This window comes from Daucus carota, chromosome 8 (assembly GCF_001625215.2).
Source record: "Daucus carota subsp. sativus chromosome 8, DH1 v3.0, whole genome shotgun sequence".
NCBI lineage: Eukaryota > Viridiplantae > Streptophyta > Magnoliopsida > Apiales > Apiaceae > Daucus > Daucus carota.
Window position 1 is genome coordinate 19,731,553 of NC_030388.2, and position 22,035 is coordinate 19,753,587.

General features: G+C 34.2%; 3 protein-coding genes across 6 annotated transcripts; 2 read left to right on the plus strand and 1 right to left on the minus strand.

Annotated features, from left to right (window-relative positions):
* Positions 1 to 926: 926 nt before the first annotated feature.
* On the plus strand, positions 927 to 6,945 carry LOC108197144 (ADP-ribosylation factor GTPase-activating protein AGD12). Of its 4 annotated transcripts, none has more exons than XM_017364659.2 (9): positions 927 to 1,063; positions 1,396 to 1,480; positions 2,017 to 2,098; positions 3,044 to 3,119; positions 3,947 to 4,110; positions 4,654 to 4,789; positions 5,096 to 5,215; positions 5,446 to 5,541; positions 6,320 to 6,945. In XM_017364659.2, the coding sequence occupies exons 2-9, from the start codon at positions 1,444 to 1,446 to the stop codon at positions 6,599 to 6,601; spliced, it is 993 nt and encodes a 330-aa protein (XP_017220148.1). In that variant the 5' UTR covers positions 927 to 1,063; positions 1,396 to 1,443; the 3' UTR covers positions 6,602 to 6,945. The 4 variants fall into 4 exon arrangements, with proteins under 4 accessions (XP_017220148.1, XP_017220149.1, XP_063938749.1 ...); XM_017364660.2 differs by having other exon boundaries at positions 5,099 to 5,215; XM_064082679.1 differs by lacking the exon at positions 5,446 to 5,541 and having other exon boundaries at positions 6,320 to 6,843.
* A 4,189-nt stretch (positions 6,946 to 11,134) lies between these two features.
* On the plus strand, positions 11,135 to 14,463 carry LOC108199699 (probable receptor-like protein kinase At1g30570). The gene has a single exon (XM_017367641.2). The coding sequence runs from the start codon at positions 11,574 to 11,576 to the stop codon at positions 14,106 to 14,108; it is 2,535 nt and encodes an 844-aa protein (XP_017223130.1). The 5' UTR covers positions 11,135 to 11,573; the 3' UTR covers positions 14,109 to 14,463.
* A 31-nt stretch (positions 14,464 to 14,494) lies between these two features.
* Positions 14,495 to 19,586, minus strand: LOC108199700 (pyrophosphate--fructose 6-phosphate 1-phosphotransferase subunit beta). The gene is made up of 16 exons (XM_017367642.2): positions 19,284 to 19,586; positions 18,896 to 19,057; positions 18,332 to 18,453; positions 17,927 to 17,980; positions 17,673 to 17,779; positions 17,443 to 17,548; positions 17,004 to 17,067; positions 16,534 to 16,622; positions 16,289 to 16,420; positions 15,962 to 16,132; positions 15,757 to 15,872; positions 15,505 to 15,616; positions 15,285 to 15,369; positions 15,157 to 15,201; positions 14,862 to 14,930; positions 14,495 to 14,773 (listed from the first exon to the last, which is right to left on the minus strand). The coding sequence occupies exons 1-16, from the start codon at positions 19,471 to 19,473 to the stop codon at positions 14,697 to 14,699; spliced, it is 1,701 nt and encodes a 566-aa protein (XP_017223131.1). The 5' UTR covers positions 19,474 to 19,586; the 3' UTR covers positions 14,495 to 14,696.
* Between the last annotated feature and the right edge of the window lie 2,449 nt (positions 19,587 to 22,035).

Below are 22,035 nucleotides of genomic sequence, written 5' to 3' on the forward strand. Positions count from 1 at the left end.
ACCTAAGGTTAGTGACTAAAAAAAATCCGAACCTAACATTAGTGACAAAAAAGAAAAAAATTATAGTTCGGAGGCAAATTTCTAAACAAACAATAAGTTGAGTGGCGAAAAAATCTATTTTCCCTTTTTGTGAATTTTGGATGAGTTTGTTTAAATTATAAGATTAATTGAGATTTTAGTGGATTTTCTTTAGTCTTTGGATTTTAATAATGAAATATGTGATTTTAATTTTATATGATTTCTTGATAAAATCTCCTTTGATATAAATTCTTTAGGATATTTCAAAATCTCATAAATTCTGGTGGGTCAAAAACCTTAAAATACATCGAAATTTTTTGTATAATCCATCATTTTATTAAATTTTAAAAAACCTATTAGTATTTGAATACCATCAAATTTTAATCGATTTTAAACAATCACAATTTAATACCATCAGATTTTAAAGCATAATTTAAAATTCTAATTGAATACCACCAGATTTTGAAAAATAATTTAAAATTCGAATTGAGTACCCGAAGATTATAATGAATTTCAAACAATCGCAATCAAATAACCTCGAAGTTCATGAATAAAAAAAATATTTTAAAATTCCAACATAATACACCCATGTAAAGCGTTTATGTGAAATATTTAAGAGAACGAGATTTTGCTATACTTGCCATATGCAGCGAGAAAGAGAATATTGCACCATTATTGAGTTCAAAAGGTTAATGTACAATTTTTTTATTTTTAAAATTTAAATTTATGCAGCTATACAAAATTTTTCTTTTTCATACAATTATTTATATTATATTATTATTAATTTTTATAATTAATAAAATAATCTCTTATCTAAATAGATAAATTAAAAAATTATATTCACTTACAAAAATTTTAACACAATAAGCCACTGTCCGAACTCAGAAGTAGCGAAAAGGTAAGAAGAGAATAAAACTTACAAAAAGTAATCAAAAGTACAGAATCAAGACAACTGCATTCTAATTTCTAATTCTCTCTCTTTCTCTGTTCTCCTAAAGCCTAAACAGCAATCAAAATTCCCTTGTTCTTCTTGCTATTCTCCTTGGTAAGTTCCATATCAGATCTTCTTTCCATTTTTTTTATGTAAAATGATTTTGAAGCAAGATCATAAAGTTTGATGATTTGCCGCATTTAATACCAACATTTTGATTGATTGTATAAGTAGAGGAAAATTGTATTCTTAAGTACTTGATTGATTAATTAATTAGTTCAGCTATACATTTATAGTACAAGAAATGAATTCAGTTCTTACTGAAATGCAGAGTTAAAAATAGTTTCTTTTGTGGTTTATGGTTGTAAAGCTTGAAACTTTATCTAATTAGTCTTTTGAATTGGGTAATTATATGTGATTTTTTTTTTGTTATTATGTGTATACAGTTGGTAAAGGAAGGTATTGTTGGATATTGGTGGTGAGTTAGCAGAGCAATGAGTTACGATAAACCTGAGCCTGGGCTAGACTCAGGTGTGCTCCTACGGATACCTAATCGATTATGTTTATTAATCACTTCATCGATCAAGTGTTGCCTCGTTCTTTGCGTTAATGTCTTGAAAAGCTTGTTTTGTCTTTTCCTAGTTTATGATTCCTTTTCTCATTTTATGCTTTACTCATATATGTGGTTAGAGTGTATAGTTTGCTATTCTCTTGAAAGTGTAAAAGTCGACTAGCTAGGAACTTATATGGGACTGAGGACTAGTAGTCGGATATATGGTGGCAGATTGTTTGCACATTCCGAAGAATTTCCTATATAGTGTTAGTGGGTTGGTTTTAATCCCAACTGATCCCAGAAATTGCAGTGTAAAAGATTGTGAAGACTGATATTCCAAGTGTAATTTGTAAAGACTTGTGTAAATATTGACTTCCGTAAATCAATTTCTAAAATCATCATGTAGTGTCATGATTTATGTGGTAGCTGTATATATAACTTTCAGAAGTGGACTCACATATTTGAGTACAAACCCCATAAGAGGGGTTAACTCGACATTTTTTCTGTTATGCAGGCAAAAGAAAACTAAAGTATCTGTTGCTTGAAAAAGATAATCGTGTTTGTGCTGATTGTTCTGCTCCAGAACCCAAATGGGCGTAAGTGCTATCAAGTTGGTTAATGTGTTATCTGCAGTATTCCATTTCTCCGCCAAATATGCAATCAATGGTTATGTAATATTGAATAATGCTGTTTGTATTGTATGGGTTGCTGTTGTTCAAGAAGTCTGCAATGTCCTTTATTTTTTGGTTTCACTAAAATGTGTTTTGTATGGTATATGGTTGCTAAAACTCAATGTTACATGGTTTCTAATCTAAGAGCATGGATCATTTTAAATTTTTTACTTTTAAGATAGAGACCAAGTTGAACCAACTTTTTATTGATGCTAAGAACCCAATGTAGGCACTAGGCAGTAATCCCGGACCCAATGTAGGCATTAATAAATATTTAGGTTAGATTTCGAACTCAACTCGGTCGTTAACAAACTCGAGTTCGAACATGAAAAATTGATTGATAAGCTAATCGAGTTTGGCTCGACTCATTAAGAAAAAACTCGACTCGGCTCGGTTCGTTTACAGCCCTATCCAAGAACATAGTGGTCAAGGACCGGAGGAAGACTGGTAATAGCATACCAAGGACCGTACTTTTGTTGCGGATAATTAGTGTTCGTGTTTGTGGCTTTATTACTGGAAGTCTACATAGTTTGAGGAGGCCTACAGGATTGTTAGAAGATATTTTTTAAATATATGTTGCAAAATCAAGCTGACCCTCAAAACATGTATTCTCAGACCACCTTGCAGTTATAAATACATGTGAAAATGTACTTAGGCTATGGGTTAATGTTTATGATATGTGAATAACAGAAACTATATCCTTAACTTCCCCACACACAGAATCGTAGGCATGAATTTATTTTTCATAGCAAAATCTTCAATTTTTGTTATCTGAATCCTGAACGGTCAGTATTTATTATGGGTATGTAGAATACATTTTTTAATTTCCATTGTGAGTTATTAGAGGATTTGTTGAACTTGCGATTTCAGGTCTGCCAATATTGGAGTTTTTATATGTTTGAAATGTTGTGATGTGCATAGGAGTCTTGGTTCTCATGTTTCAAAGGTAAACTCTATTGCCCTCTTCCTTTCCCTCTCCTCTTCCTTTAGCTCCTGTATGCATTTTAGTATGTTAAGAGGTCATACATGTTTACTTTTAGGTATAGTGATGTCTGAACTCTGAATACATAAGGTAGTATGTTAAAGATCTTCTCTAGTTTTTCAATTTTTAGGAATTGTCATGTCTACTTGTATGAGGTTTCATGTTCCCGCAAAACAATGAAACCTAATAACCGGACATTATCTATGTTATCTTCATTTAGATATATGAATACACATTATGATTTGAATTTAACAAAATGTGTGTGTGGGTGGGTGGGTTGGGGGGGGGGGGGGGGGATTATTTTATGCATCTCCCATATGATAGTACTCAGAGCTAATAGGATTATTTTATGTATCTTCCATATGATAGTACTCAGAGCTTATAAACAAAGACTGTCTTCAATCATCGGCAGTCATATTCAGATGGGCTGAGTACATTATCTAATATGTCTAATGTTAAACGAAATGTTACATTCTATTTTTTTTGGTGCCGGGTATATGTATAGAGGTGGTCTTTTTTGTATTGTAAGGAGAAATCAGTTCATATGCTTGCAAAACTACCGCCTTTTCAACGTCCACGCATAAGCAATTTTCCTAATTGCCATTGAATTTCATCTTAGATGTCGAATGGATATGAACGTGCTATGTATTTCCATATAACTGTTTTTTCTTTTTAGTACAATGAAGTTTTTGAGTTATTCATGTTTCCTGAGTTTTCCCATCATTATGCTTACATGTTATTAATCCTTAGGACTATGTAGTTATAATTAAACCTGCTACATGTGGCGGCAGGTTTTATCTGTGACACTAGATGATTGGGATGATGATCAAATCGATTCAATGATCGAAGTAGGTGGGAATGCTGCTGCGAATTCAATCTATGAGGCTTGTATTCCTGAAGGAGTCTCAAAGCCGGGACCTGATGCTAGTCACGAGGAACGTTCTAAATTTATTAGGTCAGATTGCCGCAAGTCAATTTTTGTTCAAAAGCAACTTTTTAATTAAGCTACATTGTAACATGAATACTATCTGTTTTGTTGCCTAATTTGAAATTCTCTTTGGTCAATCCGATTTATACTCTCTCAATCTGGTAATAACAATTGAGTCTCTAACTTTCCTGGTGGAAGCACTCACTAGGGATGCCAAACATTGCCAAACCATCATAAAAGTCGCCTATCTCCCATATTTACTTATATTACATAATTCTATAAATATAAAGGTACGGTGACATATGTCATTTGGACAAATGTATATGCTCTAACCATTTATTGGGGGTGCTGAAACTTTGCAACTTTTGTTGACACTCTTTGTGACCCTTGTATGTCCAGTCGAAAGGCACCTAGAGTGCGTCATAGAAAATGACACTCTTTTGGCACCCTGTACTGGATATGCACTTAGATATCAATTGGCATGATGCCTTGAACAGATTCTGAAAAATACTTTTGAGTAACCTCATTTTTTATCCAATATATTTATTTTTTAATTTCCACCTTCTGCAGAGCTAAGTATGAGAATGAAGACTTTCTAGAGCCCAGCTTGCGAATTATGTCAAATTCATCTGACAGGGATTCTCCTAAGAGAAGTTCCTCACAGAAATTTGTGGATGATTTAAGAAGTAGTTCATCAAAGAATACGGTAATTTTGTCATTTGCATCTGCTTTATGTACCCTTTCAATGTGTATTCAATACTCGATAAAGTCTGAGAATATTATAAATATATTCTTAGGAGTCAGTGCTACCATATTGAGTTTATAAGAATTATAGTTAGTGTTCCTACTGCATCTACCGTTTCCACTTGACTATTTCATACGAAGATTCATTTCACACATGTAATGATGTTAGTCTAGGTTTAACGTTTGGGCACTGAAAAACATAGCCAGTATGGATATTAGTATTACTTGTGTTTAGTTCTATATTTAATTACTTTCATCCATCTGACAGCAGGAAGCCATGGTGGTATTTATTGGAATACTAAAGGTCAAAGTGATTGAGGGCAGAAATTTGGCTGTTCGAGATGTGAGGACAAGTGACCCTTATGTTCTCCTGCGGCTTGGAGAGCAGGTTTTGTTATTCTATATGCTAATGATCTTTTGTATGATTAGAAAGGTGATAGGTTAGGATGTTATAACAGGCGATACTTCTCAAGGTGTCAACATCCTTACACAGTCTTTACTTTAGTTTTAACGTGCAGATTTACCTTACCAAGAGCAGGGAAACATGTTAGTTTAGCTATTTTTTTTCAATCCCATGTAGAGATTTATTTTATATGAGTTTTTTTTTTCTGTGATTAGAAGGTCCAAACAACTGTTGTCAAAAGCAATTTGAATCCTGTATGGAACGAGGAACTGATGCTTTCTGTCCCTCAGGATTATGGACTCTTGAAAGTGGTATTATACGATTACTTTCTCATTCATGACAATTTCTTCATTAATAAATTATTGGTATTCTTTTTTTCTCAACTCAACCTCAGAAACCCATCTATCTATATTATATGATTGAAGTCGAACAAAAGAACTTCAGTAGTCGGTCACTTGGGCCAGCCTAAATTGATAAAATATATAAATTGGTTGATCTTTTGTCGTCAGTAAAATAATTGCAAGTCTAAAAGAAATTTCAATTAGTCTAAAGACTCTAAACTACATATAAGTTAATGTTCTGCAATCAAACTAATAATATATATTACCTATTAAAAGCAGGGTCTTAAATAGTATAAATAATTAAGTAATAAAGAAAAATGATTCATCAAAAAATATTTATATTAAAATGCACAAATAATTATAATATGGAGTCTTAAAATAGATCCTACTAACTATTGGTAATATATTTTCTTTTTCCAAATTTCTGAGAGACTAATATATATTAATATACTGGCAAATGTTTCACAGTTTGTAATGCTTGTAAAGAACTACTAGAATTTCTTTATATCTTGATTAACTCCTCATTCCAAGTCCAATGTATCATTTTCTTTCAAAGGCCTCAAATTTCATTTGCATGTGATAGATTTCTTGTTTAGCATAATTTGTTGCCTGCGGAGAGCATCTACCTGCAATCAAATGATTTAAGCACATTCTTTGATGACATTCTTATAATATCTTATTCTCTTGTTGGTCCATTTTCGTATTCTGTTATTACTTGTTATAGATCCTGGGTCTTTTGATTCCACAGGAAGTTTATGATCAGGATACCTTTTCCGCTGATGACATTATGGGAGAAGCGGAGGTTGATATCCAGCCAATGGTAACCTCCGCAATGGCATTTGGAGATGCTGGTATGTTTGGGGACATGCAGATTGGTAAATGGCTGAAATCAAATGACAATTGTCTAACAGAAGATAGCACAGTGAACATCATCGATGGTAAAGTGAAACAGAAGATGACTCTAAAGCTTCAGAATGTAGAATCTGGCGAAATGGATCTAGAAATAGAGTTGATGCCTCTCGACTCTTGAGCAATAGTCAAATACAAAGTTGGTATACTGTTTTAATTTATTGCCACCAAAACTGCAGCATGTGATTTGTATCTTCTTTTCCAGCTAGCTAATGTTGAAATAGATGTGAACCTGAGAAAAACTGAATATGATCAGGATTCAAGAGGGGAAGAAACTTGTTTACAACAGAGGTAGTCCTGTAATATGATTGATGTTCATGTAATATATTCAGAAACAAAGAATTGAAAGCATTTTAGGAATTATTCCTGTACTGTAACATTTAGCAGGCCGGTTGTGCATTTGAATATTGCATGTACAAGCTTTGCACAACTGTTTCAGAAGAAAATTGAAAGGTTTTCTTGACACCTCTCTAGTTTTCTCCTCCGCGTCTTCCCCTTCTTGCTGCATTTCTGCAGTCTCTACTCGCCCCTATACGATGGAAGGACGATAGGTGTGAAAAATGAAAAAATCGCCAAAATTCCATTGTACAAGTTCAAAGTATCTTGGCAGAATGTTGTCTAATATTGAATACCTGAACAGGATTTTACTCTATCTAATCTGGAACATTTGCCAATGACAAAAGGGAACTTGCTGGTTTATATTGTGTAGGTGTGCCCATCAAGCAAAGAACTGCTTCCAAGTTGGAAGTAATTTTTGTTCTTTTTTAGTACATTGGAAGGGAATAAGTAATTTTTACTGTAATAAAAATAGAAAACCCCAAGAAAAGATGAACTAAATATACCAAATAAAATAATGGTAACAAAAGCTAATAACTTGAACTTTTTATGGTCCATCTGGTTATCCAATGAGACCATTTCATTTATGATGAGCTGAGTACTGCTGCAGTTGTTGGTGGATCTTAATCCAAAAAAATTGCACTTTGAAACCAAAGGCTTTCTTGTCTCTTGATTTTGACACTCTGCACAAGGGTTGTTTCATTATCTACCAACAAATACTACTATAGGTTTAGGCGTTTAGCTATAATTAACATCTTAATTTATTGTAAACAGATATGCCAAAATCCCTTCCAATCTTGTTCCATGTTTCCTTTAAAAATAATATTACATGTGCATATAATAATATTATTATACTCTGACTTTTACTTTCAACTTTAATCCAGATAAAGATTAAAATTGTAAAATATTTCTGTTTAAAAAAGCTGATTTTAACATAAATTTATCCGTTTCAAAAAAAAATAAATTTATCATAACATATGAAATGAAAAGACTTTTTTGAATATGAATGTTCAGGTAAGTTCTTTCTTTTTCCTTTTACCTCGAATTTGTTCTTTAATTTTTATTTTATAATTCGTTAATTCGTCATTTGATGTCTCGAATTTGTCCCTGATTTATATCATTTTATAATTTATAAATTCACCGTGGGATGTGTAATGGGAGAGAATTTCATGTCACCCGCCTTTTATTCAACTACTGCAAATAGTTTACGGGTTAATTATCTAGTTGGTCACTGAAGTGGGCTTAATGTATCAATTTGGTCACTGAACTAAAAACGGTATCAAAATGGTCACTAAAGTCACCATAAATATCAAACAAGCACCTCGAAATATAAGTTCAAGCGGTAAAAATATTATTTATAGAGTTTTACACATTATTTTTAAATGCTACCACAATCAACTAAAAGATTATAGATTCTAGTATTTATGATAATATATTTAGATTTTATCAAGTTTATTTATTATTTATTTTTATTATATAATTATTTTCTTTATTTTAATGAAAAATAAATAATAAATAAATTTGATAAAATCTAAATATATTATCATAAATACTAGAAGTCATAACCTTTTAGTTGGTTGTGGTAACATTGAAAAATAATGTGTAAAACTCCATAAATCATATTTTTAATGCTTGAACTCATATTTCGAGGTACTTGTTTGACAATTTACTGTGACTTCGGTGACCATCTTGATACCGTTTTGAGTTCGGTGACCAACTTGATACATTAAGCTCACTTTAGTGACTAACTTGACAATTAACCCAATAGTTTACTCCAATATCTGATAATTTTGCACAAAACCTAAGCAAAAATATCAATATTCAAAATATAAAATAATATTTGTTATTTTAATAAAATATATATGGATGCACTATCATAGTAATGTTAAATTTCATTTTAAATTTATTTCGGTTCAAATGTCATGAATGACAAAAACGCGTTTTGTGTTAGAACTAAATTTAAAATAATACTAGAATAGTTTATTTAGTATTCTATGATTCCTATTATGAGATCATTGTTTACAAGATAAAAAAAACATCTGACATCTTTGTAAAAACCCTTTTTTTTTTGCCCTTTTAATTTTGAATGATAAAGACCTATTCTTAGTATAAGCTCGATTAAGAATATATATATTAATAGGACTTAATTTAAAAAAGTGACTTATCAGTAAAGTAACAAAATGATTTATAATTGATAACTGAACTTGACTTCTAAATTATTAAAATAATTTGGGTAACTTTTATGTATAAGTCCATTGAGTGTTTGGTAATTTAAATTTATAAATTAAAAAAATTCAAATTATTAAAATAAAAGAAACTCTTTTAAGAGATAAATAAGTTTGTTATTTATTAAAAAAAATTAAAAACTTCATAATAAAATGCAAATCATTAAAAAATCTCAAAAAAAGCGAGAGGCCGTATGATTTGGCTTAAAAGAAATGACTTATTGCTTAAATCAGAGAAAAAAATTATAAGTGATAAGTAAACTTGACTTATAAGTTATTAAGAGTACTTATGAGTCAATTGGGTGTGTGTAATTTAAATTTATAAACTGAAAAATTCAAATTATTAAAATATAAGAAACTTAATTAATAAATCAAAACTATTACACATTAAAAATTTAAAAACTTCATAATAAATTGCAAATCATTAAAAAAGCCTTAAAAAACCAGCAATCCAGCTTCTGGTTTTAAAAGCCCCAAAGAAGCACTTATGCTCTTTTTGCCACATGATGAGTAAAAAGTAGAAGAAACTTAAAGTGCTGGAAGAAGCTGAAAGCACGTTAGCTAAACAAGCCTCTAGTATTTGAGGCTTAATAACCCAAAATAAACACTTCTGCTTCTTTTGACAAATATCGTGCCTATTTGGCAAGAGCCGCTTCCGGCTTTTCTGGATAATAAGTCGAATTCTGCTTTTCTTGTCCCGTTTGTGCAAAAAACCAGAAACACTTATAAAAAGTTGAGAATACTAGCTTTTATTTCGGGACTTCTGCTTCTTTCCCAAATAGTTTAATCACTTATAAGTCTGGGCCGTTTGGGTGAACTTAAAATAATTGTTTCTTACTAAAAGTTAAGACTTATAAGTGATCAATGTGTTTGGAAAAGAAGTAGAAACCATGAAACAAAAGCTAGTATTCCTAATTTTTTATAAATACTTTTTGACTTTTTACACAAACAGTACGAATGAATAAGTGCTTCTAACTTATAACTCCAGAAGCCGGGCTTAAAAGCCCGAGCCAAACACCCCTAATTTACTTCTCACTTTTAATCTATTTTTTTACCTTAATTTAAAGTGCTAAAAAAATCCGTAAATGTTTTTTTTTGACAGTGCAGGCTTATATGCCTTACAAATTAGTATGTGTTCTACTAATTCTCAGGACACTGGACAACAGAGGATAAACCCACCACTTGGCTATCCAATCGTGCTCGTAAATGCTTATTTAAAGGTATGCTAAACAACTCCCTTCGTCCCAATGAATAATATACATTGTGATTGAAGACCAAGAAAAAGTGTAACAAAATGAGTGAAGTTAGATGAAAAGTGGGTAAAGTAGTGGGACCCATTTATTTTAATAATAAATTTGAGATAGTGAAGGAAAGTAGTGTGTGTAATATTGTTTTTATTATTATAGAATGGAGATAGTAGAAGAAAGTAGTCACCATAATAGTGTTTTATAGTTTTTATTATCATAGAATGGAGATAGTAGAAGAAAGTAGTCGGTGTAATAGTGTTTTATATTATAAAATGTTGCTATTTTGGGAATGCAAAGAAGTGATGGGACATTCCAAAAAAAATGTATAGAAATGAGTGAGAGATAGTAAATTTTCTAAAAATAATGAATGAAAATGATAAAGGGACACAAAAGCTGAAAAATATTTTGAGTATCTGATTAACAGACAAATGCATGTGAGCCACCTCAGAAAATGATGGAGGTGCATCTTCTGCTGCTGTCAACTCTTTTATATATAGGAAAATGGTCTGAACAATTATTAAATTATTGTCTGATAAGGCAGTTACAACAAATGCTCTGTTAATAAAGTGCATGTATGTAATATTAATATATTATTATACATACATGTTTGTACCTGTACTTGACCCTTTTCTAAACAAACCAAACAGTACAGGATGACATGAATCTTAACCATTACACCCTGTTATGTAACTAGTACTGTACTGTTTTTTATTTTGGTCCCGTCTCTTAAACCCCCCATGTTCTCTGTTTGTATTGTTTTCAGAAAAAAAACAGCTTTTGGACCACCCCTTTTGGTAATTTTTAGAAAAATATTTAGTCCCAAGATTTGTGTCTTGTAATATTCAGTCATATATTCTTTGCCATTCTTGGTTTGCTCTGTCCCCTTTTTCTGGTTATATGTGTTGATTCAGATCTGGGTTTTTGCATTTTGGGTGTTTGCTGTTTAAAGATAGTTTCTTGGATGGTTCTCATGCTGTTCTTGAATCACCATTGATGATGGAGTATAAGCTGTAAAGATTTGTTTGGTGAAGGTAACTTTACATATGTCATGCTGTTTTGAAGTGGGTATTTTTATGGTAATGCTTGTGTATTAGCATTATTATTTTTTTTTTATTGTTTTCTTGATTGATAAAAAAGGGATAGTAACTTTGTTGAAGATTAGGGTTTCAACTTTCATGATTTTCCTTTCATTTGTTCTTTAGTAGTGGTTGGTACTTTTGTGTTAACTGTAAAGGATCTTGAAGTTGAGGTATAAAGAGGAAGAGAGCTATCAAAGTGGTGAGTTATGAAGATAAATGGCAGTAGATTGTGCTTAAATTTGTTGATTGTAGTTTCTTTGTATGTGAGAATTGGAGAAGGTCAGGGAAATTCTATTCTTTTAAACTGTGGTACAAATTCCACCATCAATGTGGGTGGTAGGAGATGGGTTGGTGACTCGGCCACCGGGGGCAATGTTACCCTTAGTTCTTCTGGCATTGAGGTCTCAACTAGTACATTTGATGGAGATCAAACTTATACACCACTTTATAAGACTGCGAGGGTGTTTGTGGATAGCTTGAATTATACATTTCGAGGAGCACAAGGGAGTTATTTTCTTAGGCTCCACTTTTATCCATTCTCCTCTGAGAATCGAAATGTCAATGACTCTTCTTTCGTTGTTCAGGCAAATGGGATAAAATTGTTATCTGGATTTAATGTCCCTGATGAGATATTGCAGAAGAATCTGTACATAGCGAAATTGGGAGGGAATTCGAGTTTTTCATATCTAGTAAAGGAATTCTTTTTCACTGTCAGTGGGGATGTTCTTATGGTTGAATTTATTCCAGCAAAGGGATCTTTCGGATTTGTCAATGCAATAGAGATAGTAAATGTTGAAAATAAACTGTTTGTTGATTCAGTCAGCAAAGTGGGTAGCAATGGGGAGACAAGTGTTTTGAGTTTGAGCAAACGGGGGATTGAGACTATGTATCGACTCAACGTTGGTGGTTCCCCAATTAAAGCTGATGAAGATTTAAGTCTTGGAAGAGTTTGGGAAGCAGATTCAAGCTACATGTTAACTGCAAATGCAGGATCAGATATCCACACTCGTGCAAACATTACTTATGCTTCTGCAAATGATACTTCAATAGCGCCACTTGTAGTCTATAGAAGTGCAAGAACTATGTCCAACACCCAAGTGATGGAGAAGAGATTCAACATGTCATGGAAATTTGAAGTGGATCCTGATTTTGATTATATGATTCGTCTACATTTCTGTGAACTAAGTTTTGACAAGGCAAATGAAAGGATTTTCAGAATCTACATAAATAATAAAACTGCAGCAGACAACTTTGACATTTTTAAGCAAGCTGGAGGGAAATACAAGGCATATCATCAGGATTTTCTTGATATGGTGCCATCAGTGGTAAATACCCTCTGGATACAACTAGGTCCCGACCCGACAGCAGGTGCTGTTGGAACTGATGCACTCTTGAATGGACTGGAGATTTTTAAGTTGAGTCGAAATGGGAATCTTGCCTATGTGGGCAAACTTGAAAATCCAGGAGCAAGAAAAACTTCAAAAAGTGTGATTCTATGGGTGAGCATTGGAGCTGGAATAGCTTCTATTGTCATTATTGCCGCATCAATTGCACTAATCACTTGTTTTTGTCAGAAGAGGAGAAACAAAGAAACTGACACCAAGAAACATCCTCCTGGATGGCGACCACTATTTCTTCTAAACAGCACAGCTAATGCAAAAGCATCTTTGCATCAGAGTTTACACGGGTCGATGGCCCCTAATAGAACTGGTAGACGCTTTACATTAGCAGAGCTTAAAGCTGCAACTAACAGTTTTGAAGACAGTTTAATAATTGGAGTAGGAGGATTTGGTAAGGTGTACAAAGGGGAGATAGAAGATGGAACACTTGTAGCAATTAAGCGAGCCAACCCGCAATCTCAACAAGGTCTGACGGAATTCGAAACTGAGATTGAAATGCTATCAAAGCTTAGGCACAAGCATTTAGTCTCCATGATTGGTTTCTGTGATGAACAGGATGAGATGATCTTAGTATATGAGTATATGGCAAACGGGACCTTAAGAAGTCATATATTCGGAAGTAATCTCCCACCATTAAGTTGGAAGCAACGAATTGAAGTTTGCATTGGTGCAGCTCGGGGGTTGCATTACCTCCACACAGGAGCAGACCGTGGCATCATTCATAGAGATGTTAAGACAACCAACATCTTGTTAGATGAGAATTTTGTGGCGAAAATGGCTGATTTTGGGCTATCCAAAACTGGTCCCTCTCTGGAACACACGCATGTTAGTACTGCAGTCAAAGGAAGTTTTGGATATCTCGATCCAGAATATTTCAGGCGACAACAACTGACTGAGAAGTCTGATATTTATTCCTTTGGAGTGGTTTTGTTTGAAGTTGTTTGTGCTCGTGCTGTCATAAACCCAAGCTTGCCGAGGGATCAGATCAATCTTGCTGAATGGGCAATGCGATGGCAACGACAAAGATCACTTGAAACCATTATCGATCCTCATCTCAAAGGAACATACTCACCAGAATCATTGACAAAATTTGCGGAGATTGCAGAAAAATGTTTAGCAGATGAGGGAAAGAGCCGGCCTGCAATGGGTGAAGTCTTATGGCACTTGGAATATGTTCTACAAGTTCAGGAAGCTTGGTTGCGTTCCATCAATGGGGAAAACTCTTTCTCTAGCAGCCAAGTTTTGGCAGATCACGAGTCAAGGGAAGAAGTGGATGTTCCAGAAGCCACGACATCAGACAGGGGGACTGATTTAGACCCAAAAAGGTTTGAAGATGCATAAACATCAAGATACTTTGGTACAAAAAGTAGTGTTTTTTACTTAATTCTTTTATTTGTTGTTTCCTATACAGAGACCCGAAAGTCTCCACAACATCTATATTGATATGTTGCGAGCATGATTTGTATCTAGTATGCATGCTTATAAGTTTGCTCTTTATGCACTCTGAAGTCTGATCTTCTTATCGGAGGCTTTCTTGAGAGCTACTTACTAGCAGCTATTTATTCTTTTATTCTTCTTTACGTTCTTAGAGAGTTGGGGAGTAGGATTGTAAGCTTGGTTGGAGAAGTTTACTCTCAGATTTTCCATTTATGGATACTAAGATTTTGTTGTCTTAATCCAAGGTATGTTTCTGTTACTAATTCCATGCGAGCTCTTCATTTGTGGTCTGTTTTGAAACCTTAAAAACGGTGTCCTTGTTAATGAAGAATTAGACTGTTCATAATGTTTGCTCACTGATCAGCATATCTCTAACCAAGACAAAAGTTTTTAAAACTCCGGAAATAATTATTCGAGTAAAATACTGCCGCCTCAAGTTTCTCCGAGATTCTGTCAAGGCTGTCAAGGCTCTAACTACGCATAGATGAGGAACTAAGCCTGAACTCCAAGCTCCAGCAATAAGGTGTGATTAACTTTGTCAGATTCCGGGCCAACAAATTGGATCGGACCTGTAAAATGGAGAGCAAGAAGTTACTTATGAGCACTTATCAGCACTGTGTTGCTCATTTGTTGTTCAGCAATGTAAAATAGGTGTACCTGGACTGATGTATTGATTTGTAAGAGCCCACTCTTCACGCATGGATGCAAAACTTTTGAATGGTGCAGCTGCAGATTCATCACCGCAGATTAGATCGCGGTTAGTCGGATATAAGCAGACTAGGACTAAGAAACATCTTCAGCTAAAAACCACGCATTCACTATATAACATCTACTTAAACAAGCAGAGAAGAGGGACAGGGCAATCGAAAGTTCATTTCATTTATCAAGGCAAGTTATGAACTGTAATCTATAGTAAGAGACATCAGAGGGACAGTGTGCTTAAATTTCCTACCTTCAAGCTCCACCATTGCCTTTTTAATGACAGGCTTGAACTTACCTGCGTCGAATGAATCAATATTTAGAAAAAAATATCCAAAAAACGAAAATGAAACAGAGAGAGGAATCCTCAAGCATCTATACCATGTCTCCTTTCAACATCCATTAAAGAGGTCAATGCAGTACCACCAACGGTCCACTCCTCAACTGGGGCAGCCAAATTCCCGACCTACCATGATATCGGAACAAGGCAATTGAATCATGCTGACACCGTAGCTAAACAACTTTTAATGTCATAAACTACAGAACACTGGTTTTTTAGAAGTTGTGTAATGGAAAAGTATAAACTGAAGAAAGCACACACAGAAGAAATCAATCCTGTCTTTCCGCTGTGAAGTAGAGCTCCGGCACCATAACCCAATGCATAGCAGTATGTAGCATCAAACATAGAAGGCAAGCCACACCTACCTTCATAGCTAAATAGTATACATAAAAAGAAAAAGTAGCATCAAGCACTTCTTTCAATAACAGAATGGAGGAATGCGCTCATCAGAAAAAATATTAGAGACTAAATGATCTTCTTATGATAAGAATTCTTATTAACGGTGGTATGTACCCAAAAAAGTGGGATTGTCCTTGAAACTGAGCCTTATATCCTCCCACTTTCTTCCTCTGCTCCAATTCAGCTTCAACCATCTCAATAAGCATTTTCTCTGTTTCGATTTTGGCAACCTAGAGACAAAAGACGAGTGCATATAAATGTTACCATGCACAGCTCAATCTGGCGAATTCTCACATTAAAGGAAGAAAAAGATGATTACCTGGACATTTCCATGTGGATCTCTTTCAAGCATCAGTTGTTCCTGAATTGCAGTAGGTAGTAGTTCAAACAGTTGCAGAGATTGAGATGTAAGCTTCTGTTTCCAGAGACCACCTTCATCGACAGTTTCATGGGCCAAAACTTCATTTAGTTCAGCAATAAGCTGCTGTACCTGTAAATAAGGACAGCAAAATCAGGAGGGATGTATTTTAAAAAATGTACCCATAAAGATAAATTATGTGAGCACAGATTTTTTGATAGTGTCACCAGCATCAGCCAAAAGGACACCAGCATCAAGAAGCTGGTATAAACCAGAGCTCGGGGTTACCTCGGGAATGAAATCAATAAGCCCTTCTGGAATAAGTATCACACCATAGTTATATCCAAGTTCTCCACGCTTGCAGATCACATCAGCAATGTAGTTGGTGACATTTTTAAGAGTCTCCTTTTTGCTGGCCACCTGCAGCAACATTTTACAAAGTTCAGTAAACAATGAGATGTGCATCTGATTTCTGATTCCATAATATTTCTGTAGTGCTAAATATACAATACAACTTCTTTGCTTTAGCTTACCTCTTCTCCAATAAGAGTAATATTTGGATGAGTTTGTAAAGCACACTCCAAGGTAATGTGCGAAGCAGCACGTCCCATCAGTCTTACAACTGTGAATCAGTAGTGCATACAAGAGCAGTTTATGCTTAAAATCATTAGCGATATAAAAAGAGGGAGAATGATTACACAAGGCAATTGCAAAATGGTAAAGGGCATTTGGACATATTCACAAAAGTTATATACAAATTTGTTAAATTCTGTAGAAAATCTCAGAATAAAAGTTATTACATCTAGTGGTCTTTAGTACAATCTGCTAGATGTGAACTATATGATTCTAGTATAAATGAACTGCAATAAAATGACAAAGAGTGTTTGGATGGTCTAACAATACCTCTTACAAGAGGTGGTAGTGGACCATCTATAAATCTTTGAACCTACGAATATTTATAAAAATAACTAATAAGGTCATCCAATATTGAAATTATTCTTACAATGATAATATTTTCCAGTGGAACGAGCATCAGTCATGACATTTCCAATCATCTCAGCATATATCTGCATAAATATGCACACTGTTTACTTATATTTTCATAAATGGAATGAGCAAGTTAATCAAATGGAGAACAATGACATAAAACAGAACATCATGAGTGCAGGGAAATGTTTGATAGGGACTCATCGATCAACATAACCTATTGTATGATGCCATACTTCATCCAAATATATAGCAAGATAATTTTTTTATAGCAATGTATTAAGTTGACAATTTTTGCTCAACCGACAGAATAAAAAAAATAGTATATTTTTAAACAAATACAATAAGATACACTATATAAATGTCAATGCAGCTAAACCACAAACTTCATTAATTAAGGAACAATATATATATGGAGTATAATTGTATAGCATAGTAAAGCTTTGCGATGAAACCTTGCATGCAGTATCAAATCCAAAGCTTGTAGGGACCTCTTTGCATTTCAAGTCACCATCAATTGTCTTGGGGCATCCGATCACCCGGGTTTTCAAATTGTTACTCCTGAGTTGTGCAATTAAAGGAATATAAATCAATGAGTATGTTCAACAGAAGTAAACAAGATTCATAGGCAATGCATAACAGAGTACTGATAGAGTGACATTCCTAATCTTTACGGTAATATCACCTAAAGTTTTCAGCAAGGAGGCAAGCATTGGTGTTTGAGTCATCCCCACCAATCACGACAATCCCATCAAGATCCAGCTTCTGTGCTGTTTCTTGAGCTTGCTTAAACTGGGATCAAACACATGTGATATCAGTTGTCTGAACATCATTTGCAAAAAATAATAAATTGATATAATAGTATTCTTATAGAGTATTATTTATGTAATTAGGAACATGATATTAGGACACGGTAATGAAGCAAGAGTAGAATCAAACCTGTTCTTGAGTCTCAATTTTGTCTCTACCACTGCAAATCATATCAAATCCACCCTGATAAAAGAAATTTGATTTATTAAATCTGACTTCGTCTAGACATCTTTAAAAGTTAAACACTTTGATAAAAGGATTTGACAAGCCAAGTAGCCAACACTAATGCACAATCAGCAAAGGAGCAGTTTATGTATTTTGCAGAGCATACACCCATAGACACACATAAGCATGGCAGGAAAATTTTGTTTCTAGTACAGGAGCATTCATACATATAATGATTTCACTTATTAATCAATTGGCTAAAAGAAATTATTCAGGTCATATCAGAACACAGGCTCGGTAGATACTTATATAAATATGTATCCCAATTCTGATTCATTGTATTTATAGGATAAAAGCAAAATTCTGCACCTGATTTCTGTAAGGGTAAATGTATTCTGAGGTTAATGTCACATATTTACACTTCATGATCCCAGCAGGTCCACCTTTGAAGCCATACAATGTGCTCCCTTTGCAGTGCTCCTGCAAATAATCTATTTCACAGGTACACAAATTGCTTCAATTTCAATCAAATATATAACTTTTGCACAAAAACTAATATACTCATCATGTTTGTCAATCTGAATTAAAATCTCCTGCTATTACTGCAACCAAGATGAAAAACAAAGCAACTCTACACAATTCACTTACGAGTTCCATCAGTAAATTTTTCAGTATTGTAGACTTATAAAAGACTAGGAATCAGAATGTACAGATAACTAGAAAATATAGTGTAATAATTCGTTTTCAGTATAATTAGTGCCTCGTTAAGATCTTTGTCTAATTTCTTTCACAACACGATGCTACAAACTTCTGACAGAAAAATATACAACTGTTGGATCCATTGAATAAGAGAATAGTGAAGCTTTAAATCATCGGAATCATGCTTCTAATACAAGAGGTTTAATTAATGATACCGAAAGCAATGATCCTTACCAAAAATACCAGAGATAACATTATGTCCTCCAGGAGCTTGGCCACCGGACAATACCACACCAATCTTCAGCTTCTGCTCAGATGCTAGTTTACTTCCATCTGCCGGTACCAACAATGCTGATGGCTGTCCGTAAAGACATGGAAACAACTTCGCAATCTCATCTGCAACCACCAATTCATTACTAAATTACACCAATCTATATATCATAATTCACAAATTAAAACAGCTCTTATTATCCACATTTACAATTATGGAAGTGAGTGTGAACACGAAAATATACTAATATACACCTCACTTCTTCAGTTTTAGTGTATAAATAATTTCCGCTCACATATTTATACACTAAAACTGAATACAACAGTTTTAAGGTGAGAACACGTGTGAGACCTGGATTTCCTGCCGCGGAACTAGCAGGACCGTCAACAACATCGAATTGATTTTTGATAACTTTAGGAAGGGGAAGAGAGTGATCCAAACGACTGTTCTGCACGTCACTATACACCGTCGCTAAACGCCCCGTCACCGGAGTTTTAGCGGCGGAGATATCGCCGTTAGCGTGCATTGGAGAAGGCGCCATTGAAGAAAAAGAAGGTTCTGGAATGCAAATGATCGTTTATCGTTTTTCACGCAGCTGTTGTGTTATGGACTTATGTGTGCGTATTTATAGTAGTGTCATTGGAGTGTCCGTCAAGGTGGAGAGGCGGGGGTAATAGTGGAAATTTTTGATGTGCGGTGTGAGCCGTTGATTTGTGTAGGTTGTGATGCGGTGTCGGAACCAAGGAAGAGCTGATTAAGGTTGATTGAAGTTGTGCGCGAATTTGAGAGATTTATTCCCAATACTGAAAATTATTATAAAATAGGGTAATTCTAACTGATATTTAGAATATTAAGATTTCAATTTTTTTCAGAGTTTTAGTTGGGATGTTGGGTTTGTATGGTCAGTGACAGGATTGCAGAATTGTATAACTCGGTTGCCGAATGAAGCTTGCATTAATTTTTTTGCTCGAGTATTCCAATCTGCTAGTCGTGATCAATGTGCTATGATTAGTATGACCTGTTGGAGTTTGTGGAATCGTAGGAATAAGTGGGTCTGGGATCGAATAAATGGCTCCGCGTTTAGTGTTAAAGCTGCTGCTCTGAACTTGCTAACAGATTGGAGAAAGGCTCATGAAAATAATATTCAAAGTACGACACAGAGTCAAGATGGAGTAGGGAGGTGGTGTGTACCACCTGCAGGTTGGAACAAGATTAATATAGACGCTGCTATGCTGCCAGGTGAGTCTATTGGTGTAGGGGCTGTTGTTCGGGATTCAGCAGGCCAATTCATGCGAGCTCGGTGTGGTCAGATCTTAGGTGCTTGGCAGATTCGAGAGGCTGAGGCACTAAGTTTGAAAACAGCATTGTGTTGGGCTAAAGATTTAAATCTTGATCACTGCATCTTTGAATCAGATTCGAAGACCCTTGTTGATGCTTGCAAAGGAGAGCAATGAGATAGTTATTTTCATACTATTGTGTTGGATTGCCTTGATTTGTGTAAGCACTTTAATTTTATGCAAATTGTGTTTGCTCGTAGGTCCGCGAATAGTGTGGCACACATGTTAGCTACACATTCTATGTCTGGCTCTGGAATGGGTTGATGCCCCTCCCGAGTTCATTGATCATGTTTTTATTTCTGATCTTGCTTAAGTAATGAAAGCTCGTTTATTCAAAAAAGAAGGAGAAAATGAGATTGCCATGTTTACAAGATGCATCATACTTTAAAGATTGCTCAATCATTCAAACAAAGACCAAACATTCATAGTCTACCCACAACAATTTTCATTTTCCGTGCTAACATAAATAGTGGTAGTATTTGTCTTTAAATGAAAAAAATACTATTAATATTAACACAAAAAAAATGATAAGTAATATTTTTTTTTATTAAATTAGTTATATTATGTTCATATTCTACACACAGTGTACTAGACATGATCAGTAGTGAATATAAATAATGTGATTAAGCTATCGATGCCAAGTACTAGTCACTTACAAACATGACTATAAAAATCAGGAATCTTAACTAATTGATGACCTGGCGAATCAGAAATTTATTGGAGTATTTTCGCTAAATCGGTAAAATATTTTTCAAGAATTAATCAAAATTTTTTCAATAAATACGGAATATTTAAACTGCTAGTAGGTGCTAATGTGAATGCATAGGAAATTTATGTAATTTAAGTAGTTTGTTCGAATAATTACAAAAGATTTTGATACTCCAAAATATGTAACCATCTACGAAGAGTACAAAGATTATAAGGGAAAATGTAAGATGTAGGTGTCAAGTTTAAGTTATGTTATATACATATTTGTATGTCCCTGATCATTTTAGCCAGATGTGCAAGCCTCTATATACCAAATAGATAACCAATGACAATGCTACCAATAAGAATAAGAATCATGTTTTTGATTAAAATATATAATCAAATAATTAAAGCAAGATCTTTCAACTTAAAAAACAAAAGCAAAAGTAAAGTTCTGTTTTTTGAGTGACTCATAGCATGTCAATGCACCTACTTCTTGGTAATTGTTCTCTGATCACTTGATCACTATGTGTCCATATATCACAAGTACACTGAACCCTCCAAGAGATTCCTCTCCAGCTGTCTGTAATCTTTGTTTTCATGGAATTCTGCAAAGGAGAGGATGCTTGGTAAAGTTTATTGCTTCATCATTGCTTGTTTTCAATCATTTTGCTACTTAGTTTGCTGCATAAAGAGCTATACTGATTACCAGACAATGTGGCTAAGTGTAGGGTACTAAGTGTTTAATCTTTAAAACTTTAGCAAAGGGCTTGTTTATATGATGAAGCTCTTTTTAATTTATAGATGAAATGATCAAACCATGTGAATCTTATCTGTTAAGACAATTTCATAACAGTGGTTAGGTTCCCAACTTATGACCTTAAGTTAATGGGATAGACGTTTTATCCAGTATGCCGCGAGTCATTTTCTGGAAACAACCATCGCGACTCTGTTAGGTAGGGGTCAGGCTGCGTACATTCCATGCCCTGACCCTGATAACTTGGTATGTTTCGGCTCACCTAGAGCTAGCGGCTCAGCTTGTTGCTCGTTTACTTTTTATCTTGGTGCTGTTACAGATT